The sequence below is a fragment of the Ostreococcus tauri genome (genome assembly GCF_000214015.3).
Source record: "Ostreococcus tauri WGS project CAID00000000 data, contig chromosome 03, whole genome shotgun sequence".
NCBI lineage: Eukaryota > Viridiplantae > Chlorophyta > Mamiellophyceae > Mamiellales > Bathycoccaceae > Ostreococcus > Ostreococcus tauri.
This window is the reverse complement of record NC_014428.2, coordinates 694,422-720,307: the sequence shown is the minus strand read 5'-3', so window position 1 is coordinate 720,307 and position 25,886 is coordinate 694,422. Positions and strand designations below refer to the sequence as shown.

The 25,886-nt window shown below is 59.5% G+C and overlaps 17 protein-coding genes across 17 annotated transcripts in view; 11 read left to right on the top strand and 6 right to left on the bottom strand.

Annotated features, from left to right (window-relative positions):
* Window positions 1-217: 217 nt before the first annotated feature.
* On the top strand, window positions 218-853 carry OT_ostta03g04360 (FERM/acyl-CoA-binding protein, 3-helical bundle; the record flags this gene model as incomplete). Its single annotated transcript, XM_003078287.2, has 1 exon — window positions 218-853. The coding sequence occupies one exon, from the start codon at window positions 218-220 to the stop codon at window positions 851-853; it is 636 nt and encodes a 211-aa protein (XP_003078335.2).
* Window positions 854-1,297: 444 nt separating this feature from the next.
* OT_ostta03g04350 (Peptide methionine sulphoxide reductase MsrA) lies at window positions 1,298-2,017 on the top strand (the record flags this gene model as incomplete). Its single annotated transcript, XM_022984855.1, has 1 exon — window positions 1,298-2,017. The coding sequence occupies one exon, from the start codon at window positions 1,298-1,300 to the stop codon at window positions 2,015-2,017; it is 720 nt and encodes a 239-aa protein (XP_022838579.1).
* Window positions 2,018-2,135: 118 nt separating this feature from the next.
* On the top strand, window positions 2,136-2,747 carry OT_ostta03g04345 (hypothetical protein; the record flags this gene model as incomplete). Its single annotated transcript, XM_022984854.1, has 1 exon — window positions 2,136-2,747. One exon carries the CDS (start codon window positions 2,136-2,138, stop codon window positions 2,745-2,747), a length of 612 nt encoding a protein of 203 aa, XP_022838578.1.
* Window positions 2,748-2,877: 130 nt separating this feature from the next.
* OT_ostta03g04340 (NAD(P)-binding domain) lies at window positions 2,878-4,602 on the top strand (the record flags this gene model as incomplete). Its single annotated transcript, XM_022984853.1, has 1 exon — window positions 2,878-4,602. The coding sequence occupies one exon, from the start codon at window positions 2,878-2,880 to the stop codon at window positions 4,600-4,602; it is 1,725 nt and encodes a 574-aa protein (XP_022838577.1).
* A 74-nt stretch (window positions 4,603-4,676) lies between these two features.
* Window positions 4,677-5,198, top strand: OT_ostta03g04335 (hypothetical protein; the record flags this gene model as incomplete). Its single annotated transcript, XM_003078284.2, has 1 exon — window positions 4,677-5,198. The coding sequence occupies one exon, from the start codon at window positions 4,677-4,679 to the stop codon at window positions 5,196-5,198; it is 522 nt and encodes a 173-aa protein (XP_003078332.2).
* Window positions 5,199-5,365: 167 nt separating this feature from the next.
* OT_ostta03g04330 (Cyclophilin-type peptidyl-prolyl cis-trans isomerase, conserved site) lies at window positions 5,366-6,232 on the bottom strand (the record flags this gene model as incomplete). Its single annotated transcript, XM_022984852.1, has 3 exons — window positions 5,366-5,760; window positions 5,980-6,010; window positions 6,164-6,232. 3 exons carry the CDS (start codon window positions 6,230-6,232, stop codon window positions 5,366-5,368), a joined length of 495 nt encoding a protein of 164 aa, XP_022838576.1.
* Window positions 6,233-6,477: 245 nt separating this feature from the next.
* Window positions 6,478-7,714, bottom strand: OT_ostta03g04320 (Mitochondrial substrate/solute carrier; the record flags this gene model as incomplete). Its single annotated transcript, XM_022984851.1, has 3 exons — window positions 6,478-7,290; window positions 7,404-7,452; window positions 7,605-7,714. 3 exons carry the CDS (start codon window positions 7,712-7,714, stop codon window positions 6,478-6,480), a joined length of 972 nt encoding a protein of 323 aa, XP_022838575.1.
* An 89-nt stretch (window positions 7,715-7,803) lies between these two features.
* OT_ostta03g04310 (Protein of unknown function DUF901) lies at window positions 7,804-8,892 on the top strand (the record flags this gene model as incomplete). Its single annotated transcript, XM_022984850.1, has 1 exon — window positions 7,804-8,892. The coding sequence occupies one exon, from the start codon at window positions 7,804-7,806 to the stop codon at window positions 8,890-8,892; it is 1,089 nt and encodes a 362-aa protein (XP_022838574.1).
* A 125-nt stretch (window positions 8,893-9,017) lies between these two features.
* On the top strand, window positions 9,018-10,523 carry OT_ostta03g04300 (Ribonuclease H-like domain; the record flags this gene model as incomplete). The annotated part of the gene is made up of 1 exon (XM_022984849.1): window positions 9,018-10,523. The coding sequence occupies one exon, from the start codon at window positions 9,018-9,020 to the stop codon at window positions 10,521-10,523; it is 1,506 nt and encodes a 501-aa protein (XP_022838573.1).
* A 121-nt stretch (window positions 10,524-10,644) lies between these two features.
* Window positions 10,645-11,763, bottom strand: OT_ostta03g04290 (Ribosomal protein L10e/L16; the record flags this gene model as incomplete). Its single annotated transcript, XM_022984848.1, has 4 exons — window positions 10,645-11,164; window positions 11,319-11,397; window positions 11,512-11,583; window positions 11,754-11,763. 4 exons carry the CDS (start codon window positions 11,761-11,763, stop codon window positions 10,645-10,647), a joined length of 681 nt encoding a protein of 226 aa, XP_022838572.1.
* Window positions 11,764-12,027: 264 nt separating this feature from the next.
* On the top strand, window positions 12,028-13,014 carry OT_ostta03g04280 (Eukaryotic porin/Tom40; the record flags this gene model as incomplete). The annotated part of the gene is made up of 1 exon (XM_003078280.2): window positions 12,028-13,014. One exon carries the CDS (start codon window positions 12,028-12,030, stop codon window positions 13,012-13,014), a length of 987 nt encoding a protein of 328 aa, XP_003078328.2.
* A 321-nt stretch (window positions 13,015-13,335) lies between these two features.
* On the bottom strand, window positions 13,336-15,486 carry OT_ostta03g04270 (unnamed product; the record flags this gene model as incomplete). Its single annotated transcript, XM_022984846.1, has 1 exon — window positions 13,336-15,486. The coding sequence occupies one exon, from the start codon at window positions 15,484-15,486 to the stop codon at window positions 13,336-13,338; it is 2,151 nt and encodes a 716-aa protein (XP_022838571.1).
* Window positions 15,487-15,777: 291 nt separating this feature from the next.
* On the top strand, window positions 15,778-16,095 carry OT_ostta03g04260 (RNA-binding S4 domain; the record flags this gene model as incomplete). Its single annotated transcript, XM_003078278.2, has 1 exon — window positions 15,778-16,095. The coding sequence occupies one exon, from the start codon at window positions 15,778-15,780 to the stop codon at window positions 16,093-16,095; it is 318 nt and encodes a 105-aa protein (XP_003078326.2).
* Window positions 16,096-16,261: 166 nt separating this feature from the next.
* OT_ostta03g04250 (Bromodomain, conserved site) lies at window positions 16,262-18,154 on the bottom strand (the record flags this gene model as incomplete). Its single annotated transcript, XM_003078277.2, has 1 exon — window positions 16,262-18,154. The coding sequence occupies one exon, from the start codon at window positions 18,152-18,154 to the stop codon at window positions 16,262-16,264; it is 1,893 nt and encodes a 630-aa protein (XP_003078325.2).
* Window positions 18,155-18,559: 405 nt separating this feature from the next.
* Window positions 18,560-21,673, top strand: OT_ostta03g04240 (unnamed product; the record flags this gene model as incomplete). Its single annotated transcript, XM_003078275.2, has 1 exon — window positions 18,560-21,673. The coding sequence occupies one exon, from the start codon at window positions 18,560-18,562 to the stop codon at window positions 21,671-21,673; it is 3,114 nt and encodes a 1,037-aa protein (XP_003078323.2).
* Window positions 21,674-21,929: 256 nt separating this feature from the next.
* On the bottom strand, window positions 21,930-24,368 carry OT_ostta03g04230 (Helicase, C-terminal; the record flags this gene model as incomplete). Its single annotated transcript, XM_003078274.1, has 1 exon — window positions 21,930-24,368. The coding sequence occupies one exon, from the start codon at window positions 24,366-24,368 to the stop codon at window positions 21,930-21,932; it is 2,439 nt and encodes an 812-aa protein (XP_003078322.1).
* Window positions 24,369-24,763: 395 nt separating this feature from the next.
* The window catches only part of OT_ostta03g04220 (Histone acetyl transferase HAT1 N-terminal), a gene marked incomplete at both ends in the record, with an annotated part of 1,526 nt that continues 403 nt past the window's right edge, over window positions 24,764-25,886 (top strand). Inside the window, one exon of the mRNA XM_022984845.1 lies at window positions 24,764-25,886. This exon is cut by the window's right edge and continues 2 nt beyond it. Coding sequence (XP_022838570.1) covers window positions 24,764-25,886 — 1,123 coding nt within the window.

The window sequence follows — 25,886 nt, the reverse complement described above, 5'->3', positions numbered from 1 at the left end:
GAAGAATTTTCTCAACCGCCCGTCGGCGCGCGAGCGATCGGGAGCGACGGTCGCGCGCGCGCGCTCGACGATGAGGTGACGCGGTCGCGTCGCGAGGAGCAAACGTCGATTCGTCTTACACGCTCGAGACAACGAGGCGTTACGAGCGCGCGCGGGCGCGCGCCCGCACTCGGCGACGCGGCGAGCGGAGGTGATTTCATCGCGAAGAGCGCGAGCGATGACGACGATCGATTTCGCGCTCTCGGGCTCCGGGTGGGACGCCGTGCGCGAGGTGACGATTGAGGATGTGTGCAAGACGGCGCTCGAGCTCGGGTTCAAGCGCGAGAAAGTGGACGCGAAGAAGCCGATCACGCGCCGAGCGGACGTCGATGGATTCTTTCGAATGTTTTCCGTCAATTCACTGTCGAACTTCAAGCGCATATTCTCGAAAAATGAATTGAAGACGCCTAAGAAGGGGGGCGAGGTGTTCGTGGAGGAACGCGAGGCGGACGTCGCGGACGAGGTCACGTGGGAGGTCCCGCCCATGGAGGAGTACGAGACGCTCTCGAAGAATTGGGATAAAGAGCACGTACACAAGTGGCGAATGTTACCGAAGCCGGGTGGGGCGGTGTGTCGACCGGACGATTGGTACTCTCTCTACGCCGCCAAGCAGCAAGTTGAAAAGGGGGACGTCGAGGGCGAGAAGCCCATGTGGGCCTCCCACGGCGGCATCGCCTACGACGAGCGCGAGCGCTGGGATTTCTGGAATAAACTCAAAGGCATGTCCCATCAGGACGCGAAGAAGAAATTCTTAGAGGCCTACGGTCGAGCCATGCTCCCGGAGCGCGAGAGTCTTAACTTCCGGAAGTACTGAGCGCCACGTAAAGCGAGTGCGTCCTCGAACACGGTTATCACCGATCGCGACCACGACGCACCGACCGCGCTTCCACACTTATATACCATAACGTGCACTTTAATGGCCAGCAATGTTCACGCCTTCGTCTTCTCTCGTTCGATCCCGTACGTCCCGGCGCTCGCGTCCCGCTCGCGCCTTTATCCGTCCCTGCGCGCGCGCTCTCCACTGTTCACCATGCGCGTCCTCGCCCGAGGGCACACGCGCGCGCCCAGCGCGCGCGCACACACAGCTCGCCCGCGCGCTCGGCGCGTCGTTCGTCGCGCACGCGCCGACGCCACGCCGAACGACGTCGACGCGAACGATGACGTCGCTTCTCGCTCCACCAGCTCTCGTCGCGCCCTCTTGGCCTCCGTCGGCGCGCTCGCGGTCGGTGCGCTGGCGGTGACGACGGCCGAGCCGGTGATGGCGTCCGAGGCGCGCGCGGCGCCGGCGAGTCGGGCGTATTACTTCGGGAACGGGTGCTTCTGGGGACGGCAGCACACGTTTTACGAAGCCGAGCGCGCGCTCGGTCGGACGGACGACACGATCACCTCCGTCGTCGGCTACGCCGGTGGAGCGGTGAAACAGGCCGAGGATAAACCGGTGTGTTATTACTACGGCGCCGCGGACACGGTGTACGAGCGGTTGGGTCACTGCGAGGTTGTCGCCGTGGAGGCGAGAGACGAGAGAGAGTTGCGGACGCTCGCGGATGCGTACTTTGGAAGTTTTCAGAAGATTCCAGGACTCGGGATGCAGCGCGTCGATCCGCAGGACAGCGGACCAGGGTACAGAAACTGCATCGCGCTCCCTGGGGGGATGAGCTCGCCGATGTTCAAGGTCATCGAGGAGGCGAACGTGCACAACATGAAGCTCGTCCGCGGCGAGGGCAACTTGATGAAATCCGACCGTAAACCCACGGAGACGGACGTGATCAACCAGGTGTGGATCTACGACAGCGATGTGCTTCCCTTCTACCCCGCCGAGGTGTACCATCAGTTCCACGACGGACTCGGGTACAAGTTTCCCCAGGAGTACACTCGCGGCGTCAAGGCGAACGCGCTCGAGCGCGGCCTCATCGCGCCGACGGGATGTCCCGAGATGCGCGAGCGTTCCTTCGCCGATTTCGTCAGCGCCATGACGTGATCTCACATAGCACAATCAACCTCTGTAACACACTCAGCGCGTCGCGATCACGCGTTCACATCCAACATCGGCGTCGACGCCTCGCGCGACCGCACTCGCCGACTCTCCAGAATTCCCCATGGATCGCGTCCTCACCGACGAAGAACTTCGCGCGTCGATCGCGCGCATGCCCGCTCGCGAGGAACCAGACTTCCTACGTCCCGTCGTCAAGCCTCTCGCCGCGGACGAGCCCGCACCGACGATGAGCGTCGAAGGATTCAAGTCGGGGCTGCTCAAGCGCAGGCTCAAAGAGCTCGCCCTCGCGGACGGCGCGCGGTTGGTTCGTAAGACGGCGATCGCGCGAGAGGTTCGGGCGATCAAACAAGAGCTCCGATTGACCAAGGCTCGGGGAGCTCGATCGCGGGTGATGCGAAGACACCGGGAGATCGTGGAGGAGACGCGAGAGGCGCGAACCGAGGCGGAGCGCGCGAGACGGAGGGTCGAGCAAATACGAAGCGAGCTCGAGGAGGAACGTAAGGACATACAGAAAGCGATCGAGAGCGAGCGAGAGGAGAGGCAGAAGTCGATTCAGGAGAACGAGAAGAAGCGGGCGGAGAGAAAGGCGGTGTTGGAGGAGGAACTCGAGCGCAAGTCGGCGAAACGACACAAGCTCGTCGCCAGTCTCAAGGATGTCATCGCGCAGCAGGGAGAGGCGAGAAAGGTAATCGTGGACGCCGGGGGAGTGAACTAGCTCGGGAACGTAATAATCGTGTAATTTGTAGCGTAAGATTCCATTGAAAGATCCAACGCGCGTCGCTCGTCGCTCAAGACGCGCTCCGTGGACGTCTGAAAGCTCGGCTGACGTCACTTTAGCTCGCGACATGTTCGCCTCCGCGTCCGCGCTCGCGCGGTATTTCACCCGCGCGCCCTCCACGTCCGCGCCGAAAAAATCGTCCTCATCGTCCACCTCGCGCGTCGTTCGAGCTACGGCGTCCGCGACGACGGAGAGACGTAAAGACCACGTCGTCGTCATTGGCGCTGGATGGGGCGGTTACGGCGCCGCCAAGGCTCTGTGCGAGTCCGGATGCCGCGTCACGCTCATCGACGCCGCGGACGACCCCACAGGATCGACTGGGATGACGACGAAGAGCGGGAAACCGTTCGAAGCGGGCACGAGGGGATTCTGGAAGGATTATCCAAACATTGAGGCGTGCGCGCGCGAGATGGGCGTGAAGGAGAGCGAGGCGTTCACGGAGTTCACCCCGAGCGCGTTCTGGTCTCCGGATGGATTAGAGGCTACGGCACCGGTTTTTGGGGATTCCTTGGCGCTTCCAAGCCCGCTCGGTCAGGTTTTCGCGACGTTTGATAACTTTAAGCGTCTGCCGCTGAGCGATCGAGCGTCCATGGTTGGGTTGTTGTATGCGATGCTGGATCTGAATCGGGACGAAAAGACGTTCGAGGCGTACGATAGGCTCACCGCACACGAGCTTTTTATACGCATGGGCTTGAGCAAGCGATTGGTGGACGATTTTATTCGACCGACGCTGCTTGTAGGATTGTTCAAGCCGCCAGAGGAACTGTCTGCCGCCGTGGTGATGGAATTGTTGTACTACTACGCGCTCGCACATCAGGACTCGTTCGATGTTCGATGGATCAAGACGAAAAGTATTTCCGAGGTATTGATCGCGCCGTTGTGCTCGCGGTTGCAGAGCGAGCACGGATTGAAGGTTGTCGGAGGCACATTTGTGAACCGCGTGGACGTTGATGAGGTGACACGACGAGCCGAGGCGGTGCACTGGGCGTCGAAGGACGGGAAGGAGGGCGTTATTGACGACATAGATGGCGTTGTGTTCGCTCTCGGTGCGAAAGGAATGAAGAGCGTGGTGTCCAACTCCCCAGTGTTGGCTCGCGTCGCTCCAGAGTTTAGCGCTGCGGCTTCTCTTGGCGCAATCGACGTAGTGGCTACGCGCATTTGGTTGGACCGTTACGTCAACGTCCACCACCCGGCAAACGTCTTCAGTAGGTTCAAGGAGTTGCGCGGAGCCGGTGGCACGTTCTTCATGCTCGATCAGTTGCAAAAGGACACTGAGGTGGAGCTGTGGGGGGGCGAGGAGCCAAAAGGCTCAGTCATAGCTGCGGATTTCTACAACGGCACCGCGATTGCGTGCATGAGTGACGACGACATCGTCAAACTACTTATCGAGCAGCTACTTCCTGCCGCCGTTCCAGGATTCAAGGGTGTTGAAGCGCTGGACTTCGAAGTGCGCCGTTATCCTGGAGCTGTCTCCTGGTTCTCTCCTGGTTCGTACCTGAAGAGACCGCCGCTCGAGAGTCCGTCCGTCTCTAACATCGTCTGCGCGGGCGACTGGGTTCGTATGGGCGATAAAGAGCACGGAGCCAAGGGTTTGTGCCAAGAACGAGCGTTCGTGTGCGGGCTGGAGGCTGGAAACTCCCTTCTCCGTCGAGGTATCATCACATCGGGCGCTCCCCATCCCGTGATTCCCATTCGCCCCGACGAAGCCCAGGTCGTCCTCGGCCGCGCGCTGAACAAACAATTCATGGACGCCCTCACTCCATTCGGCCTCGCCTCGCCCTGGATCCGCTGATGGAATCGTTGATTGTAATACATCCTTAGCTCACGAGACGACTCTACCTCGCGGAACCGTCCTCATTGACGGGCATGCTCGCCCGAGGTTTCGCCCCGTCCGTCGCCCCGCTCACGCGCTCAAAACGTCGCGCGCACGCGCGCGCGCGCATCGTGCGTACTCGGGCATTCTCGCTAGTCCCAAAGACGCCCAAAGATGCCATCGCGCGTCACCGCGCCGTTCTCCTGCCTCTCTTCACCCTCGGTGCCGCTCTGCACGCGCCTGATCTCCTCGGCCGGGGAATCGTTTCGCACGCGTGCGATGCTACGTCGTTCGCGACGTTGACGCCGTTCGGTCGAGGCGTGACGGCGCTGTGGGTGTTCGGAGGCGGCGCAACGGCGGCGGCGCTCGCGAGCGGGACGGTCTGGGCGGACGTCGGCGTGTTGACGATTGCGTTGGTAGAGATCGCGAGTGGGACGGCGTTCAGTGAAGCTATCGCACCGGTGGAAATGCCGACTCCGATTGTCATCGCGCAGTGCGTCAACGTGGCCGCAGTCGTCGGTTTCAGGTCGTGGGAGCGGGTAGAGGCGGACTCGACGGGCGCGGAGGCGAGGTGATCGCGTCTTGGCGCGTGTTGGACGCACCATTATCGATAGCGGTGCTCAATGATTGATTATTGTAAGTTTGTATTACGTTTGCAACTCGTCAGCGCTCGACGCGATCGCGTCGGGCCCGTTTATTCGTGAAGCAGTTGACTCGCTCTCGCGTTCCGTTCCGGCTTTGTTTAGCGCTGGCCGGACTTCGCAATGGTCACCTTCTTGGAGCAGGCACCAGATTGGGAGCCAACGGCTTCGATGGCCTTGACGACGTCCATGCCCTTGGTCACGGAGCCGAAGACGGTGTGCTTACCGTCGAGCCAGCCCGTGGTGGCCGTGCACAAGAAGAACTGAGAGCCGTTCGTGTTCGGGCCCGCGTTCGCCATGGACAAGATGCCCGGGCCGGTGTGCTTGAGCGTGAAGTTCTCATCCGGGAACTTGTGGCCGTAGATGGACTTGCCACCCGTGCCGTTGTGGTTGGTGAAGTCGCCGCCTTGGCACATGAAGCCCGGGATGACGCGGTGGAAAGAGGAGCCGGCGAAGCCAAAGCCGGGTTCGCCCGTGCACAGCTGACGGAAGTTTTCTGCGTCACCATTAAATCATCGCCATCGTCAGTCTCTCAACCTTCCCCGCTCGCTTTCCATCGAGCGCGTCCACGAATCCACCCCGCGCGCGTTCCATTCCAAAAAGTCAACCGATCGTCTCGAGTGTCGTGATTCCCCCGATCGCAATCGTCCCAATCTTTCCCGTCTCGCGTCCGTTTCACCCCCTCGTCGCCCACGCGCGCGTTCGCGCGACGTACCCGCAGTCTTCGGAACGACGTCCGCTCGGAGCTATCGCGCGTGCGAGGCGTGCGCGTCGTCAGTCGTCGCTCGATGGGTTCGATCTCGAAAAAGCGATCGCATCGCCGGCGCTCGCTCTCGCGCTCTCGCGTCGCGCGCGCGCTCGCTCTCGCGCGCGCTCGCGCCTCGCGCGCGCGGACGCACCGTCATCTCGATCGTTCCCGCGGGTTGACCGCCGATCTCGATGTCAAAGAACACGACTGGGTTGGACATGATTGATCGCTCGCGTGCCGGAAAATGTGGTTCCTGGGCGGGCGCGCGCGAGGTCGGGAGACGACGCGGAGACGACGCCGATGCGCGCGTGGAGACGGGCGCGATCGTACGATGCGATCGGTGTGCGCTACGTGAATGATGATGGCTATTAATGAGACGTCCGAGCGTCCGCGTCGAGGTTGATTTTTCTCGAGACGGCGCGACGGACGCGCGAGCCGCCAAGACGGAGGCGCTCGGGCGCGCCGTTAACCCGTGATCTTGACCTCGGGTTTTAATATGATCTTGAGCTGGTCGTAGACGACGAACGCGATGGCGATGCTCGGCATGATTTTGACGTAGTTGGCGCTCAAGCCGTGGAAGAGGGCGGTGACACCCTCCTCGGCGACGGTTTTGCGGAAGCAATCCAACATGCCCGTGTACACCGGTCCCTTGGCGACGCCCGCCTGGGCCCAGCCCGACACTTGTAAGCGGCGGCGACAGACGTCGAACGGATACGCCACGGTCTGCCCAACCGCACCGGCGATCCCGCCGCACACTAAGCCGCTGAGCACGCTCAATTCGGCGGCGGAGTTCAGACCCTGAAATTTCACCGTCTGGTCCTTGAGCGTCTCGTAGATTGCAAAGTTCAGCCCGACGTACGGGATGACGCCGATGACGGACGGCAGCCATCCCTTGTAGAACGCTCCTATTCCTTCCCTTTGCGCGATAACGGTAGCCGCGTGATAAATACCCCTATAATTCTCCCCCCCACCCTTTTGCACGGTTAAACGTCCTCGAATCATATCGAGCGGGTACGTCGCCGACATCGCGACGATCCCCGCGCCCGCGCCGCCCCCCAGACGCGTCAACACGTCCATCTCCGCGTTCTGATCGAACGTTCGTCTCAATTCCAACAAACCGTGCGCCATGTGTTCGTAACAAAAGAACTTCACCGCGCTATTCGGCACGATGCGCACGCAGTTCGCCCCGTTCCCTTTAAACAAACCTCTCATCCCCTCCGTCTTCCACATGTGCGCCATGCCGGAGACGACCCCGTTATACGCCCCGTTCGACGACACCTACGCATCGAGCACCTCTCGTCAGTCATCCACACCGCGTCGTCGTCGTCGTCGTCGTCGTCGTCGTCCACCGTTCGTCTCCGTCGTCGTCCGTCGTCCGTCGTCCGCCGCACCTGTTGCAAAATCTTCAACCGCTCCAACGGCGCCACCGCCGTTCTCGACCTGCGCGCGCGCGAGCGATCGACGCGCGCGGTCAGTCATCCACCCGCCCCGGCGCGTCTACTCCCGCGTCGCCGTCGCGACCCCGCGCGCGGTCGCGTCCATCCGTCCCCATCCGTCGTCATCGCCCATCATTCGCGTCCGCGCGCACGCACACCCCGCCCGCGACGCCGCCCGCGAGGAGCGACGTCGCGATCGCCATCGGGGTCAGCCCCGGGGCGGTCCGCGGCGGCGTCGACGCCTCGGTCGTCGTCGCGGTCGGCATCGCTCTCGCGCGCGGGCGATCAGTGCGGGACGCGCGCGGCGAGCTCGCGCCCTCGCGCGTGGCCCCGACCGCGCGCGCGCGCGAGAGAGATGCGCGGGACCACGGGCGCGCGCTTGGGGTCGGTCGATGGGGCGCGCGCGCGCGTCCAGCGCGTGACGCGCGCGGAAGGGACGACCGGGACGAACGCGCGTGGGTCCGCCGACGACGCCCCGCGACGGATCACGCGTAAGGTGAACGGCGTGAGCGTGTCGACGCAGATACGGATGGTGCGACGAACGCGCGAGCGCGAGTCCGGGGGCGCGGGCGGGGGTGGCGGGGCGGGGACGCGCGGGCGGACGACGGACAAGGCGGAGGGCGCGGCGTTTCGCCCGGCGCGGGACGGGGCGTACGAGGCTGAGCTGCGGCGACGACGGGGGGAGGCGCGTGCGGAGGCGAGGCGGGTGGGGGAGTTGGAGGCGTACGGTGGCGTCGGAACGGCGCCCGTGCTGTTGATCGATGGGTACAACGTGTGCGGGCTGGGGGAGGATGGCGTCGAGGCGGCGAGCGAGGCGTTCGCGAAGGGAGACATGGACGCCGCGCGCGTTGCGCTCACGAACGCGGTGGTTGATTTCAAGAGTTTTAGTGGGTACAGGGTCGTGTTGGTCTGGGACGCCGATCGGACGAAGGATAAGGATGAGGACGAGATCGAGGGCGACTTGGACGCGGATGGATTTCAGGTCGTGTACAGCGTGAAGAACGACGCCGATTCTTGGATCGAAGCGCGCGTGGCGAAGGAAAAGGAGATTGATGAAAATAAGGCGGTGTACGTGGCGACCTCGGACGGGGCGCTGAGCTCGATCGCGCGAGGGAGCGGGGCGTACGTCATCACGGCGAAAGCCTTCGTGGAGGAGCTTCGGCGGGCGACGTCCGAGGAGCGCGAGATCCTTGAAGACGTCGCCATCGCGGCGAGATGGAACAGCTCGAAGAAAATGAGTAAAATCGGGGTCAAGGGCGATGACGTCAAGCGAAAGCTCTTGGAGATGTATAAAACCGCGCCGAGCATGGAGCTGCCGGTAAATGCGCCGAGGGGCGATTTCAAGCGCCAATCCGAAGCCTCAAAGAGCACCAAGCAAGCGCCCAAGGCTCCGAAGTGGGCTGAAATGCGCGCTCAGCGCCGCCAGAGCGACGATTCTTTCTAGCAAATCTCGAGTTGATGACGATGTAGACGATACGACGACCGCTTTACGCCGTCGCGCCGCGCCCACCCTCCGCAGACCATCGCGCGCGTTCGCGTCGTCGTCCACCCGAGCGCCGCGCGCGCGAAATGCGCGCCTCGGTCCTCCCCCGCGCGTCTCCGAACGCCGCGCGCGCGCCTTTCGCGCGCGCCGACGCTCGGCTTCAGAGCGCGCGCAGCCGCCGGCCCGTTCGAAGCGCTCGCGCTCGCGCCGTGGCCTCGGACGCCCCAGCGCAGCCGTCGAGCGGGCGGTTGAAGAGCTTCGCCACGCTCCCGAACGTCCCGGCCGAGCGCGTGCGTTGGGTGGACGACGTCGAGGGACTGCGCGCGGCGACGGACGCGGTGCGCGCGCTCGGCGGCTCGGGCGAGGCGTCCACGAGCGCTCGCGCGCCGCCGTGCATCGGACTAGACGCGGAATGGCGACCGGGCGATAACACCCCGGTGGCGCTGTTGCAAATCGCGACGCGAGGGGAGGTGTTCTTGGTGGATTTATTGGCGACGGCGCCGCGGAGCGCGGGCGAGGCGTTGAACGACGCTACGGATGAGCTCTTGCAAGCCGTGTTGTGGAGCGAAGACGTCTACAAGCTCGGATTTAGTTTCGCTTACGATATCAAACGGATGAAAGCCTCGTACTCGCATCTCAAGGTGTGGTCGGAGAGAAGCAAGAACCTGGTGGATGTGAAGCAGTTGGCGTTCGCGTCGAGTCCAAGCAAAATGTCGCTTCGCTGTGGATTAGCCGTGCTAACTCGCCAGGTCACCGGTTTTACGCTCGATAAGAAGGAGCAGTGTAGTGACTGGGGGAAGCGTCCGCTCACCGAGGGACAGATCGCGTACGCTGCGGCGGATGGCCACAGCTTGTGCCTCATTTTTGACAAGTGCCTCGAGATGATATTAGACGAGGCTGAGATTCCTCGTGTGCTTCGAGAGGTAATAGATCTCGGTGAGCCCTTGCGAGGTCTTCCAAGAACGGTGAAGAAAATCCGAGTCAAGGCTCAAAAGAACGCGAAAAAAGCTGCGAAGCGAGGAGGTCAAGGGAAAATGTGTCAGTTTGCGCGAGAAACTCCCATCGAGAAGGCAACCGCGGACGTCGTGAACTCACTGGACAGCGTCGGGATGACGCTGAGTGGCGGACGAAAGGGTGCCGTAGAATTGCTCTCTCCGGACGTTCCGATTCGATCGAAAAACGACGGTCGGAACGTGGACACGTGGGCGAACGCTGTGTCGGTATTCATTTCTGTCGGCAAGCCACAGACAAAGGGACCAACATCATTCTGGGAAAAGGATGGCGAATTGTACATGAAATGGGACGGTAGATCCGCGGGAGCGCTCGAGGACGACGTCGAACGTGTGCGTCGATCGAAATCAGCGGAGTTCACGGGAGAGTCAAGCGGGCCAGCGTCGACTGATAACGCGCTCCTCTTCATGCGACGACCTCCGGGTCAGTTTGTCTTTTGCGGCCGTCTCGAGGCGCTCAAGGGAGATGATTCCTCCGGTGAATCCCCTGTGTTGACTCGTTTGGCCGATGCCGAACGCTTACGCGCGAGTGACACCTATTTTCAGCTCATCGGTTGCAGGCTCTCCGAGCGGGCGGAGTAGCGCCGAAATGTAAAATTTTTCACTAGAGAGATTCTTTATAGTGCGAGGCGAAGGTTGTTTGAGTTGTAAGTTCAAGAATCACAAACTTTCTAAAAAGTTCGATCGTCTAATCTCGAACCGCTTACGTGGAACGCTTGTAGACGCGAGCGGCACCGACGAAGAGTTGCTCCGCCGGCTTCGCGGCCATCGGGCCGTGGTTGTCGACAACCTTCACGTTGACACCATCCGGAACGAGGCGGCCTTGTTCCTTCCACTTCATGTAGTCTTCGCGAGTGTACTTGGTGAAACCCCAGTTCTTAGACTTCACAATCTTTTGGCGACCCGGGAACTTGTGCTTGGCGCGGCGGAACGCCTCGACGGCCTTGTCCGCGTGCACATCCTTCGTACGAATGGACAACATGATTTGGCCAATCGACACCCGCGCGGCAACACCCTGCGCGGCACCGTACGCACCACGCATACCCGTTTGCAAGCGATCCGCCCCGGCGCAAGACAACATCTTGTTGATGCGCAGAACGTGGAACGGGTGCAAGCGCACGCGAAGGTGGAAGCCTTCCTTACCAGCCTTGGTCACCATGTACTTGTTCGCCGCAATACGGCCGGCTTCCATCGCCTCGGAGCCGATTTGTTCCTTCTCGAAACTGTGATGGGTGCGAAATAACGATAGCGTTCCATCGTCAGTCTCTCGATCGCCATACAAAAGTCGCGTCGCGCGTGAAAGTCGTGTGAAGACTCGCACGAGCGGTAGGGTCACGCGAACCACCATCGCGCACTCATCACTCGCTCTTAACCTACCTCACGAGGTGCACGCACGCCGGGAACGCGTCGCAGTTGTACTTCTTCATACCCGCATCGTAGATGCGAATCTTCGGGTCTGTAAATGGATCGCACGTCACGGGGCGCGCGTCGTCAGTCCACAGTCCATCATCGCGTTTTAGGGTTATTCGCGCGCGTCCGCTCCCTCGCGTTGTCGCTCGCTCGCACGCACCAGGCACGCCCCGGCAGTACCGAGACTTCGGGTACGGCTTATTCTTAATAACGCGGTAGCATTTCGCCGGACCTAGTGATCGTCGAGCGACGCGTTCGACGTCAGTCGTCTCGCTCGCGAGCAGATCGCCGCGCGCCACGCCTCGAACCTCCGCGCGCGTCGTCCCTCCGCGCGCTTCCGCGCTTGCGCGCGCCACCGTCGCGCGTCACGCGCGCGCGAGATCGCTCGATCGCTCCACGCACGTCTCGCCATGGCCCCAACGTCTCGCGCGTCGCAAAGAGACGGACGACGCGCGGGAGACGCGGGCGTCGCCCGCGCGAGGCCCTCGGCGCGGGGGTCGTCTCAACGCGTCAAACGCGGGTCTTTTTGACACGCCGACGACGCGCGTCCGTGTTTGTGAATATCGGACCCTCGGCGCGTAGTATGTACGTAATGCATCAAGATGTGATACGTTAAATGCTCCGTCGCCCGAGCGCCCCGCGCGCGTCGCCCGAGCGATCGGGCCACACCTCGACGATGGGCCTCGCGGTGTCTCGCATGGAGGCCGCCGCGGGCTCGATGCCCCCGATCACGGATGCCGAGGGCGATGCCGCGGCGGAGGCGGCGGCGAACGCGGCGAAGGACTCGAAACCGACCACGGGGACGGTGAACTACAACGATTTGCCCTGCCCGGTGAAGTACGAGGAGATGCAGCGTGAGGTGATGATGTCGCTGAAGGCGGACCTGTTCGAGGGCGCTCGGTTCGATTATAACAAACAGTTGAACCAAAAGTTCTTTTTAAGCCACGGTTTCTTCCTCGGGAACGTGGAGGTGCCGGCGCAGGGCGGACAGATTATTAAGATTCCGACGTCGACGTACGAGTTCGGGGCGAACGTGGTGGATCAGCATTACATGCTCGTGGGGCGGGTTTTGACGGATGGGAGGGTGAACGGGAGGATTAAGTACGACTTGAGCGATTGGCTGTCGGTGAAGCTGCAGTCGACCAAGGAGACGGGGTTCTCGCAGGTCATGTTCGACGCTGACTTCAAGGGTTTGGATTACCAGGCGCAGCTCAAGTACGGGAGTGGACAGTTCTACGGGGTGAACTACTTGCAGAGCGTCACGCCGACGCTCTCCTTGGGTGGTGAGGGCTTTTACTTGGGGAGTCAGGGCAAATCCGGTGTTGGCTTCGCGGCGAGATACGCCGATGATAAAACCGTTGCCACCGGGCAAATTGCGACCACCGGTTTGCTCTCGCTCACATATTGCACCAAAGTAAGCGAAAAGGCGATGCTCGCAAGCGATTTCTTGTGGAACTGGAACCAACGTAACGCCACCGCGAGCGTGGGGTACGACTACATCTTGCGCCAGTGCCGCATTCGCGGTCGCATTGACAACCACGGCGTCGTGTCCACCTACCTCGAGGAGCGCCTCAACGTCGGTTTGAACCTCATTCTCTCCGCCGAAGTTGATCACGCGAACAAAAACCACAAGTTTGGTTTCGGCATGACCGTGGGGGAATAGACCATAGTTGTAATACACGCATCATGCGAAGTCACGCGGTTCATCACGCGCTTCAAAAATACAGCACATTTGTTCCACAGAGGTGTCGATGTGAACGGCGCCCGTCGGACCGAGTTTTCAGACGTTTCGCCGCCGCCCGCTTCGGCGCGCACGTCACGAACGCGACGCTTGACACAAGCCGTCAAGCGTTCAGGAGCTCGTCCGAAGCACAGTGTCAAAAAGTTGCGGTCGATGATATCTCTACGTGCGCGCATAATCAAAAGCTTGAATGTGATTAAAAGACACATCTGTGAGACTGGTTTGTATTTGACAAGTTGATAATTAGCAACTCACGCCTCGAAGAGATGCGCTCATCTCGGCGGCAAGATGGAACGTGATCGCGCCCGTGCCGTAACCTCCGTCGTCGTAGCCCTCGGCAATGTTCGCTTTGCTCGTACTTTTCGACATCTGTTCGCTCAAGTCGTACGCAAGAGGATCAAAAGTGCTGGGGTCATCCGGATCGTAGCTTCTCACAATATAACGCGCTTCAATTGCTCTGGCGTACACGCCTCCGTCAGTACCCACTGTGACTTCGATACGTTGCCCCTTGAAATAACCATCCATGGTAAGGATGAGCCACTGCTTGATATTCTTTGTGGGTCCGTTGTAATCGTCCCAGTGTTTTGGATTCACTGGCACAGCGTTGGCAAACATGCAGTTCTTTTGGTTAATCCAAGAGCCGCAAATGGTGCCACTGCGCAAGATGACGCGGCGAACGTCGAGATCTTCTCCCCACGTCCCGGGAGCCAGTAGTTGCTTCGGAACCGATGGACTGAGAGGGCGTTCGTCGAGCGAAACTGTGAATTGTTGCGGCGGCGCATCGCCGAGATCGAGCTTTGTGTATTCGATTCGCATGACTCGATAGTCGCCTCCACTATTTGGACTCGACTGGTCCCAAAAGGATGGGAGAGGGTAACGGGCGACGTCACAGTACTGCTTCATGCAACCGGCCGATGGTTCGTTCCAGTCTTCATACGCGTAACCGGCATTTCGTCGAAGGGTATACTTTCGCGTCTCAAGCCGCCAAACTTTGCCAGTACCTGTGATTTCGTCGCGTTTCACGCGAATCCTTGCCATCTTGACGAGAGTGCGCTCTTTGTCGCTGATGCCGACGATCCAGTCTTGCTGACTCTTGGTGCCCGAGTTGTACCTGACAACGTACGTCCTACCGCCTTGACGGTTCAAAACAGATGTACTCGAAGCATAAAGCAGCGCGGATGCAAAGTTGGCGAGGCGCGCGTCGACCAGCTCACCTATATCGAATGCTTCAGACTCTGTTGAAGGAATGACGTCAGTGAGCGGTTGAACGCAGAACGCAGAGTCCACGTAGTCACTCGGGCACTCGGTAGTACAGTTACCAAAGACGTAAGAAACTGTGTTTGGGTTCTCTTCAGTTGTCAACACCCGGTTGAAATACTCTCCGTAGCGTTGAGTACACGACTCTCTCTGAAGAAGCGTCGGATGGTCTTTGTTCACTTTACCGATTTCCAAAAGCGTGTTCCCATTCGAGTTCTCGAGCTCGAATCCGTATTCCCAGTCAACCTGATCCGTCGTCAGAGTGTAACCGTAAACTCCATCTTCGAGTTCGGCTCGTTGCATGCGGAGCCTTTTATCTTTTTTGAAAAACGAATGACTCCCATAATTGTGTCTGACCAAGTACGCCCCTGCCAGGCTCTCAAACCAGAATTCACCGCCTAGCTTTTTGACGTGGTCGGGCTTACACTGCGTGTAAAGTTTGAAGGTTGTTGGCGTCTTGGCGCCGACGAGTTCATTTTGTCTGGGCGCGCGAGCGAGGAGTTGACCTTTTCTGGGCACCCACGTGTCCTTGTTTCCAAGTTTCGGGCTCGCATACAGAGGAACGCCCAACTGGCTCGCGTTGTTCACAGTCGCCCGCTCATTCGTCTGGGCAAACTCTTGCGGACACGCGTCGCGTCCAGCTTCGAACTCTTGCTTTAAGAAAGCGCTCGATTCGATGGCATCCATCGTCGTCTCTCCCGTGGCGCAAATCAAATCAATCTCTTTGGTGTACATCGCCTTCTCCATGCACGTACACTTGTTCGCGTAGCAAGAGTCCGCCGCCGTGACCGCCCGCAGCTCGTCGCACGTCGGAGCCCGACCGCCCGCCTCCATGCTCAGGTCCATTAACGTCTTCGCCGCGCCGTCGCCCTGCGATCCGCACACCAGCAGGCACTGCGTTTGAAGCACCGCATACTTCGTCGCATCCGACTCGCCTCCTTCCACGCCCACGGCGTTTTCCGCGCCGACGACGCCGAGGCTCGGAAGCGCGCGTCCACCGACGCGCGCGCCAACACCCAAACACGCGTACGTCGCCAAAAACGCCGCCGTCGCCGCCGTCGCCGCCGTCGCCACCGTCGCCGTCGCCGGTCGCCGTCGTCGCAACAGCGGCGTCGACGCGTCCACCGCGTCCGCCATCCCTCGCGCCCCGTCCGCGACGTCGAGCGCGCGCGCGCGTCGCGATGTGGTGGCGCGCGAAGGTCCTGGAAACGGCGAACGGGCGTTCGATGATCGAACGTCGAGCATCGATTCGCCGCGATCGATGTACCTGTCGATGTCGAAAGGTGCGTCACCTGTCGACGCCCCTTTTGACGCGCGCGTCGACGTCCACGTGTGGGCGAACGGTGTACATCCGCGACGCGCGATCGCCCTCGGGACCGTTGACGTCCGCGCGCGCGTCGTCGGCGTCACGGCGAGGCGCCGGGCGCGATGCCTTCGCGCGCGCGCGTCGCGGGCGAGGTCGACGTCGTGGACGCGGACGATTGGATCGTCGTCGCGGACGATCGCTCGATCGCGCGCGGGTGGGGGGCGGCGCTGTTTGAAAAGCAACGACACGGCGCGTCGAGCGAAAGTTCGCATCATCGGCGACTCGATCGCGCGTTGGTTCGCCGTGGATTGGCGAAGACGTCGGGAGAGGCGAAGAAGATGATAACGGAGGGGAGAGTGCTCGTGAGTGGCGTCATGGCGACGCGCGTGGAGCAGAGGGTGGCGTTGGAGGATGTTAGCGTGGAGCGCGGGACGGCGTGACCGTTCGGCGTCGCGCGCGCGCGTCACGGGAGCGTTGGCTCGCGCTCGGTGTGCCTATCTATCACATTTCTTAGCAATTAAACTCGTGTAACTAATACAACTCGCGCGTCCGTGGTGAACGATCGTGGCTAGGATCCCGGAGGTGGTCGTTCAACTGGGCGCCCACCTAACGCGCAGGCGCCTGCGGGAGACGGACGTCAATGTTTCGTTTCCTCAGCGAGTGTGCAATGGTATTCCCGATAACGGTGACGGTGAAAACCATATCCCGGCCCGTTGGGATGACCCCCGGGGGAAGTTTGTCGAGCGGATTTTCGTCCTCGGGCTCTGCGTCGCCACGGAGGACGTCCCCGGCGCGCAGCATGGCTCGCATGCCAGCGATACCCGCCTTGATGCGCGGTGGATGCATATGATCGTCGGGATTTTCTCGCACTAGAGTCAACAAACTGATAGAGTCCTCGAGAGACGGTTGCAGGATCGCGGGCGCGACGTTAGACGCTGGGAGTTGCGTTCCTGTCGATGGTGGGAGCTCGCTCGCTTGAGAGGCAAGCGGTGTCAATTGAAACGTTGTCACCTCGGGCGCGTCCATCATCTTGGGATCCGGTGGTGCCGCTGATTTCTTCCACTTCTCCGTCAGAATGTTGTCCCACTTATCCTTGTCCACTGCGGACAAGAAAGACCTCACAGAGGCAGAGTACATGTCCAACGTAGCACTGCCACTGCTCGAGACAAATATATTTCCATTCTTCCTAAGTCGTTGCTTCGTCAAGATAGATTCGGTTCTGTAGCCGAGGAATATTTCTGGTAGTCGCATGATATGATGCGATGTGAGCGGAATCTTGAACGTCTGCCTCTTCGTCGCTGCCGTCGCCTTCGGTGTCATCTCTTGCGGTTTGCTCACGAATGCCCCGTCACTCGTTGCGCCGTGGTGCATATCGAACGCGTCCATGCCTGCGTCAAAAGCCATATTCGTCATCTGGAAAGCATCATCTAAGAAGGATTCCAAACCCGCATCGAAGTCTCTCTCGACGCTGAGGTAATTCGAACCGTCATCGTCCTCGGCGAGTTGCGAGGCAACGCCGGGAGAGAACATGTCCACGTCCATGGGAACACTGAGCGTCGCCGTACTGGCCACCCTGGTCGACTTCGTCGCCTCTGACGCCGTCTTGAATTTCGCCGGCTTGATGAATCCAGCGCTGGGTGCCAAACCTCGCAGCTTGTTCAACATCCTTCGCGCTTTTTCCAACATGTTTGCCGCGAGCTGATGTATCTCCGTCACCGGCGGGTTGTACCTCAATGCATTTCGAAACATCGTCTCCACGTCCACACAAAACGGATAGAACGCAGCGTAGTGACCGTTCTTTACGTTCGCGCGCAGCGTGGAGAAATCCATCGGTCGAGTGATGATGGAAAAGTACCCCGGCGCAATTTCCTCCGTCACTGGGTACGCGAAGACGTGCGTCTTATCCAATTTTTGCAACTTATTCAGCGCGTCATCCAGCTTCTTCTTCGACGCCGCCGGTTCATCCTTCACCGTTGGCGGATCCATCGACACGTTCTGTCCCCCGACCACGGGCGCGCCGTCGGTCCTCGAATCCTCCTCTCCGCCTCTCGCGCTCGTGGACGGCCGTTCGCCCTCGTCCCTCGCGTTCGCCCCTCCCATCACCATCTGCTCGAAAAATGCCGCTCGCGGCGCCACGCCGCGACTTAACCCAGCGTGTCCGACGCGCTCTCGTCCTACCGTCGTCCCATCTCCCGAAGATCTCGCCTCCCCGCCCGCGCCGCGCTCGCCGCCGTCCCGAACGAGCTCCTCCAGGCGCGCCATCTTCGCGCGCAACTCGGCGATTCGCGCATCCTCCCCCGACCCACTCTCGCTCCGCGCCCGCTTCACCCTCGACTCGTTCTCACCTCGTCCCCCCTCCGCGCGCGTCGTCTTCGCGCTCTCGCTCGTCGTCGTCGTCGGTCGCTTCAGCGTAAACTTCAATCGCAGCGGCGCCGCCGCGCTCCCGCCCCCCACGCGCGCGCCCGCGTTCGTCCCCGCGTTCGGCTCCGCGGGATCCATCGTCGTCGCGCGCGCGCGTCGCGCGATCGACGCGCGCGCGGCGTCGACGTGTGCGGCGCCGCGCGGGGCGCGCGCGAAGGCCTCGGGTTGATTGGATTTCACGAGTCATGACCCGTGGAAGAGCCCCTGTCCATCGCCGCGCGACGTGGCCGCGGCAGTGTCCAGCGCGCCGTCGACGCGCGTCGCCCGTCGTCGCGGATTTCGATCGCGACGCGCGCGGTGAACATCTCGACCGGGGTCGACGTCGATCGCGATCGACGCGAGGGGCGTCGAAAACGCGCGCGCGGGTGGAATCATTCGAATTAATCAAAACAGGACTTGGATTGAAACGCATTCGAATCGGAACGCCGCTCGCGCCGCTCGGTGTGTCGAGGCGCGCGCTACGCGTGATCGTCGTCGGAGAAGATGTCGCGATCGCAATCGGGGCGCGCGGGAGCCGCGAGCGCGCCGCGGATCGCGATGCGGGCGCGGGAGGGGGAGACGAATGTCGTCGTCGTCCGAACGGAGCTCCTCGCCGAGTGCTCTCGGAGGCGATACTTGGCGCTGAGCGAGGGGTTGAAGAGTCGTTTCGCCGGGGTGGACGTGGGCACGAGGGTGCGGTTCAGAAAGCTGTGGCGGCGATTGCTCGTGCACGTGCAGATGGCGATGGCGATGTCCAAGGCGCTCACGAGACTGGAGCTGTTGCGGTCCGTCGACGAAGGCGGACACGGGCTCGATCTCGGTGGCGTCGCGCTCATTGCGATGTACGAGGCGTACGCGAGGCAAATCGATGAAAAATTGAATCGGACGATGCAAGAGTCGCTGCAGCGGGCGATGGAGACCAAGGTGGCAAAGGATGAGGTCATCGCTCGCTCGATGCTCGAACTTGGCGGTGCAGCCGAGGGAACCGCCGAGGGATTCAACTCTATAGCCGTCATGCGCGCCCTGAGAAAACACAATGCATTGAAGCCGAAAAGAAGACAGTTTACGGCTGCGGAGGGGGAGATCGGGGTCGATCACACGCGATTGTTGTTTCTCATTTCGATTTACACGTCGACATCAAACGTGAACGTGTTCCCTAACGTGCAAGAGAATAACGAGCTCTGGGTCAGAAAGACGCAGCTTTTAGTGATACTGTACGAGTGTATTCGTTCGGGCGCTCTCAATTACGATTACGCGCCGATGGCGGAGACCATGGGTGCGAAGCGTGTCTGGCTGAACGTCACTCAAGAAGGCGTCGATGATCTCGATGACATGGTCCAGGCTGGATTGCTCTGCAGCTTGCGAATGAGTTCGAAGAAATACAACACAACCACGGCATACAGGCTAACGAAAGAGGGATACTTGCATCTAAAAGCGAACTTGCGTCGTAAAGACAGGCAGGCAATTGAAGAGGTGGTTTACGCTGAAAAGGCAAATCCATCGCCGAGCAATTTGTACCTCGTTCAGTGGGATGAAAAAGGCAAGGTCTTCAACCTAGTCACCTCGTCCGGTCGATCGAAAGAGAGTCAAGTCACCGAGATAGAAGAGGTGTCGTACGTTTCCTCTCCCTTTATCCCAAGAACGATGCGCCATTGGGGTCGTGAGTGTGTTAGCAATCAAAGCAAGACAGCTACGCTTGCCAAAGCAACGGGTACTATTCGGGATGAGCTGGACGAATTACTCTCGTTGGATAGATTACGTTTGCTCGTAGGCGAATGGATTCCAATGGGTGCTAACCAAGTGCTTAGTCTGAATGAAAAGCTTGGGTCGACCGAACGCATCTCAGGTGGGTATTTCACCAGCGAGATGGACCAAGATCCGAGCAATCCTTGCCTTCAAGGTAAAGTTGACGGTCTTACCAGGGTCAACGTGTTAGATTTCGATGAAACTGCGTATGTTAACTTTGAGGCAGAGGTGTCGTACGAAGAAGAGCCTGGGATTGTTCAGATAGAAAATTTTGGAGTTCACGTCAGTGAAGAAGGATTCTTGGTGTATGGACTGACGGTTGACGGTCTTATGAAGTCGGTGGACGGGGACAACTTGTCGCTCGATAACCTAGCCCGTTTACTTCGTGATGTTGGTAGCGACTCGAGCGAGGTTATTAATAACTTGCTCACCGAACATCAGCAGGCACTGCTAAATTTGACATACATGGGGAGCACGATGGATCGTGAAAAGTTTAACGTCTTCTTCACCAGCAGAATCAACAAGAAGGGTCAGGAAGAAATGTCGATGGCGCACGAATTACTTGACATGGAGGACCAAGAGAACGAAATTCGCCAAATTGTCGGCGAGGTCGAGTGTGGTTTCCAGCTTTCCCGAGACGATGAGATCGTCATAATTGGTTCAACAGGGATGATTCTTTGCTCAAAAGAATGTGAAAAGTTTGAGCCTCTTGTCCTGCAATACATGTCGATGAAGTCGCGCGAGCTGTTCATCCATGCGCTTTATCGAAGAACGTTCGTGATAATTGACAGTTTGCGCGAGATAGAGCAACTCATCCGGGATCACGACGCTGATCCAAACAACATCTTCACAATTCGCTCTCTCATTTCGGATGTCACGGCGGACATCATCTTGATGCGAGAAATCCAGAGCTATTTGCTTGAGTCCCTTACGGATCCGGTCAGTATTAATCTCGAAGGAAAGGCAATGACGAGATTGGCGAAGGTTCTGCAGCTCGATGACACGAACCAGCGTCTGGAGCGACGCATTCGAGACATGCGCAAAAACTTGGACGGAGCGAGTGGGGAGTTGCGTTCTTTGAAGAGCGCAGCCGACGTCATCACGGGCAACAAGGAGTTCAAGGTGAACGAGAACGTTTCCAACAACACGAAGAACCTTGAAGAAGTTTTCCGTGCGAATGAACGAGCCTCAACGTCGCTCGAAATCATGCAAGTTGTCTTGGCTGGTTCTCTTGCGTTCGCAATTTTAGATCGCTTCCACGGCTTGTACATGGGCGTGGCCGGGGACATTGATTGGGCGATTAAAGCCTTCGACTGGTATTTGCAAACCCCAATGGTGATGTTCATCATCAACATGACGTGGTGGTTCATATTGGGCACTCTATTCAAACGAATGATCAAATATGCTGGCGTCAAATCAGCGGGAATCCTATCCATCAGATACACGACCAACTGCAGATTCAATGTCAGGGCGATGCAAGCTTTCTTGCAAATCGCAAAGCCAGAGATGGAGGATAGTGAGTCCGATGTTGGGATGAACCTGAAAAAATTCACTTGGGATGAGACGGATGAGATCAGGTGGAGAGGCCGACCTCCAAAGATTGAGATTATTGTTGACCTTAAAAACAGCTTCTTGCTCAGCGTCTTCATTCAAATCGCCTCGAGGCGGAATAAGTGCACGCATGCTGATGCAAAGAGACAACTCTTTGCACGTCTTCGGGAGTTTGGCCTCATTTCCGGTCACGTTGAAGGTTTAGAGACCAAGAAAGAGGCTGAGTACGTGTATCGTGCGCCGCGTTTCACCAGAGGACAGAAGTGGCAGATGTGGTGGCGTCAACTCATCGAAGAGACTCGCTTCTTTCTCACATGCTGATAACAACTCGCGCGAACTCCGTTGTAACTGGTCTAAATTACATCACCTCCCTTCTTTCGTCGTTCTGCAAACCGCATTCGTCAGCTCGTCGCGTTGCGTCGTCGCTCCTGAGCGCTGTCACCAATAAAGGGTGGCGTGGAGATGCAAATGGGTCGCAGGTACTTCCTTTAAGGGCAGAGAGACCTGACGCCGACCTAGTTGGCCTAAACGTACTATGATGGATTACAGTTTGTTACTACCATCAGCCTAAAACAATTTACTTCTTGCCGCGAAGCATTGCGTCGCGCTCTCGGAGAATTGGATTCTTTGGCTTGACAGATTTCGGTGCACCCGAAGCGCGTTGGAAACTTGGTTTCTTCTTCACGCCACCGCGTTGGGCGTCGAATTCCATGTACGCACCATCGGCACCAGACAACGCAGTCATGGACCCTGCCGTTCGGCGTGCTGCTCCCGCAGGTTTCTGAGCCTTTCGGATAGCGTCCTCGTCGTCCGGAAGAACTTCTTCCCCAGCCTCCGCTTCACCAGCGCTCAGTACCTTCGCGAGGAGATCAAGCTGCTTTTCTTGCGTGGAGTACATGAGCTGCTGTTTATCTTGAGGACCGATCAAGTCGGTCACAACCTTGAACGCATAGCCTTGCTGAATCAAGAACTGCTGCCTCTTTGTGCTATAGTACATCTCAGCAGTATCCGTCGACACAAGAGAGTAAAAGAAAGCGTTATGTTCATCCGCGTTTGTCTTCTTCCCACTCAGCTGCGCCGCCTTTGGACGCAAAATTCGCCCCAAACGCTGAGCCTCCTGTCTGCGACTGCCTGCGTGCGAAGAAATCTGAATGATCACGTTCGCTTCAGGGATATCGATCGAGTTATCACCGACCTTCGACAGGAAGATGGTGTTGATTTCGTTGCTATACTTGAAAGCGTGCAACACCCGAGTACGCTCAGCGTGCGATGTGTCGCCGTAAATCAGAGGGCGCCGCAGCGCAGTGGCGTACTCTCTGAGTGCAAAAATGTTATCGCTGAACACGATGACTTTGTCCTTCCGCTGTTGTTCGTGGAACTGCATCAGGAACTGGCACGCCATGAATTTGTTCGGATTCATGCAGTACAGCACCTGCTTCTTATTGGAGTAATTTGAATCGCAGTATTTGCGGAAGAATTCAGCCGTCATTGGACACCACACCTCAACACATTGAACATTTGCAATGTGCCCGTCACGCTGCAAATCCAACCAGTTCGCTTCGTAAAGCTTTGGCCCGATCAAAAAGTTCAAATGATCCACTTTATCGTCTTCACGCACCAGAGTAGCCGTGAGACCGAGTTTGCAGTGGGCCTTGGTGATGCCAATCACCTTGCGAAACATTGCCGCCGGCACGACGTGAACTTCATCGAGTAGCATACAACCCCACTCACGCGAGCGAATCGCCTCTAAAATACGCTCACTTCCCTCGCTCCGCTTACCACCTGCGCTTACCATGTTATACGTCGTCACGCACACGCACGCCTCGCCGGGCGGCGGGAACTCATCCTTGTTTTGAGAGGTGAATCGAACAATGTTCAAATCCGTCAAATTCGTCCAAAGCTTGAACTGCGCCGACCACTGATCGACGCTGACGCTTGATGTGCACAGACAAAGGCACGATTTGCGTATGCGTGCAGCAGCGGCGATCCCGGTTAAACTCTTACCGGCGCCGCACGGGAGAACGATGATCCCACTTCTAGCGCGTCCGTTCCCGAACATCTTTGACAGCGACTTCTCCTGGTACGGACGAATGCGAGTCATCGGCTTGAGCTCGATGTTCAAGTCGGGATTTCGGGTGTCATTTCTGAAATCGTACTCTTCCAGCGTCGGGTATCCGAGATTGCCAGGCAGGCAGCGCTGCTTCACGTGCTCCACCTGTCTGGCTTCGATCTCAAAACTATGCATTTGCCTATCCGGATCGTACTCCGGGAGGAATTCTTGCTGATATTTCGCGTCCAAACCATCTGCCGGCACGTCTACTCCGGCGGTGTCGTCGTCCTGTCCCTCCTCCGTGATGTCCACCAACTTTTGAGCGCCCTTCTCCTTGAGCGCGTGCGACACGTGAAACGAGGCGTTCCCCGACCCAGCCACTCGAGCCGCGCGAATGACGTCGTCTTGGAGGAGCTCTTGCAAGATTTTCGGATCGTTTGACTCCAAGTAGAACTTGTTGCGCTGTAAAACGAGCTTAACCTTACCGTAGTTTTCAGTGCACTGATGCACAAAGTCGTGAATCTCCTCGCTCAGGTGCGTCTTACTGAGCCGATCCAAAACTGACAAAATGGTCGACGTCTCCAGCCCCACAGACACCGCGGCGTACAAGGAGTGCGGTGTGAGCACGTATTCGTGCATGTTTGCCGGTCTGCACACCGGTTCCGCGACGGAGATCAAAAAATCGTACGCCGCCTTGTACACCGGCGAAAACGATTCCAAGAAGATCCTCCCGTCGTCGCACACCCACAGCGGCCGATTCGCGTGATCGGGCTTGAGCTCGAGCGCGCTGAAATCATTATCCCCGAACCCATCCCCCCCGCCCCACAGCGCGTCCTCCAAGTCACTGTCGCTCTCGCTCGGGCCGTAATCGTTCAGCTCGGCGTCCTCGTTCAAAAAGCTCACTCGCGGCGCACGTTCGCTCTTCACGCGCATCTTCACCGAGAGCTTCACCCGCCCCCCCCCCATCGCGACGTCATCGTCATCCGCCGCGTCGTCCTCCGTCGCCCTCGAAATCGCCGTCTCCGTCGTCGTCGGTCGTCGCTTCAGCGTACACGTGAGCCCCCGCCCGCCCCCCGTGGACGTCTTCGCCGCCTTCCCAGGCCTCGCCGCGGCCCCGTCCTCGCTCGCGGGCGACCGCGCGCGCGCGGGCGGGGCCATGCGTCGAAGACGCGCGCGTCGCGCGCACGCGGCGTCGCGCGCGGGGCGATCGAACGTGGCGTCGCGCGCGCGCGGGTCGATCGTACCTTTCGATCGCGCCTTTCGATCGCGCGTTTTCGAAAGGCGCGGTGGTTTCAACGGAAAATTCGAAAGGCGCGGTGGTGCGACGGACGCGGCGACGTGGTGGGACATCGCGACGCGGCATGGGCGAGGACGAGACGGCGCGCAAGCGCGCGAGGCTCGCCGCGCGCTTCGGGGATGAAAACGCGCTCGAGAGTGGATTCGGGGGGGGGGCGACGGCGTCGAGCGCGCGGGGGGGGGCGAAGCACGGGGAGGATGGGCGCGATGTGGGGTGTGGGATTTCAAAATCTGCATCTGTCGCGACGCCGAAAGTCGTGACGACGACGACGACGGTGGAGGCGCCGTTGTCGTACGTGTGCGAGGCGCAGGATGCTTTACGGTTTCATATGTGGCGCTCGGGCGAGGCGTACGCGGCGAAGGAGGCGGAGGACGCGGGTGAAGACGCGTTTGAGCCCGAGTTCACGCATCAGGTGTTTCGAGAGGACGAGAGCGTGTTCGGATACGCCGGATTACGCGTGAACGTCCACGTTTCTAGGACCTCGCTAAAGGCAATGCTTCGAATGACGTACACGGATAAGATTAAGAGCGCGATGAATCCGGCCGATCCGGTGGAGGAACAGTTGCGGGAGTGGTTTGACTCGGATGGTTTGTGCGAGCTGTACACGGATGAGGAGCGATTTAAGGCGGAGGCGGAGATGGCGGAACCGTGCTCGGGCGGTGTGGTCGTGAGCGAAAGTGAGAGCAAGGGTGTGGTGACTAAGATCACCGCGTACGAGTTGGCGACGAACGAAGAGGCTAGAAAGTGGCACGCCGCAATGGAGGCGTACGCGGTGTTCTTCATCGATGCCGCGAGTAAGATTGACAACGAAGATCCGCGTTGGACTTTGCTCGTTGCGACGCGACATCACGCGGACGGACGTTGGGAGACCGCGGGTTTCACTACTGTGTACCGCTTTTACGCCTATCCCGAGTCCGAACGGGCGAGATTGAGCCAGATTTTGGTGCTTCCGCCGTACCAACGTCAGGGGCTCGGCGGAAAGATGCTCGAGGCTGTTCGTAAGATCGCCATCGATCGTGAGATGCGCGATCTGACCGTTGAAGACCCCACTGATCAGTTGCAGCGTCTACGGGACGTGCATGATGTCAAGGCGTGCCTGCAGGATTCGGACATAATGGCAGCGGTTACGGGCGCGGCATCGTCCGCCGCGCGCGCGCCCACGGCGGACGCAAGAAGGATCGCGCTGT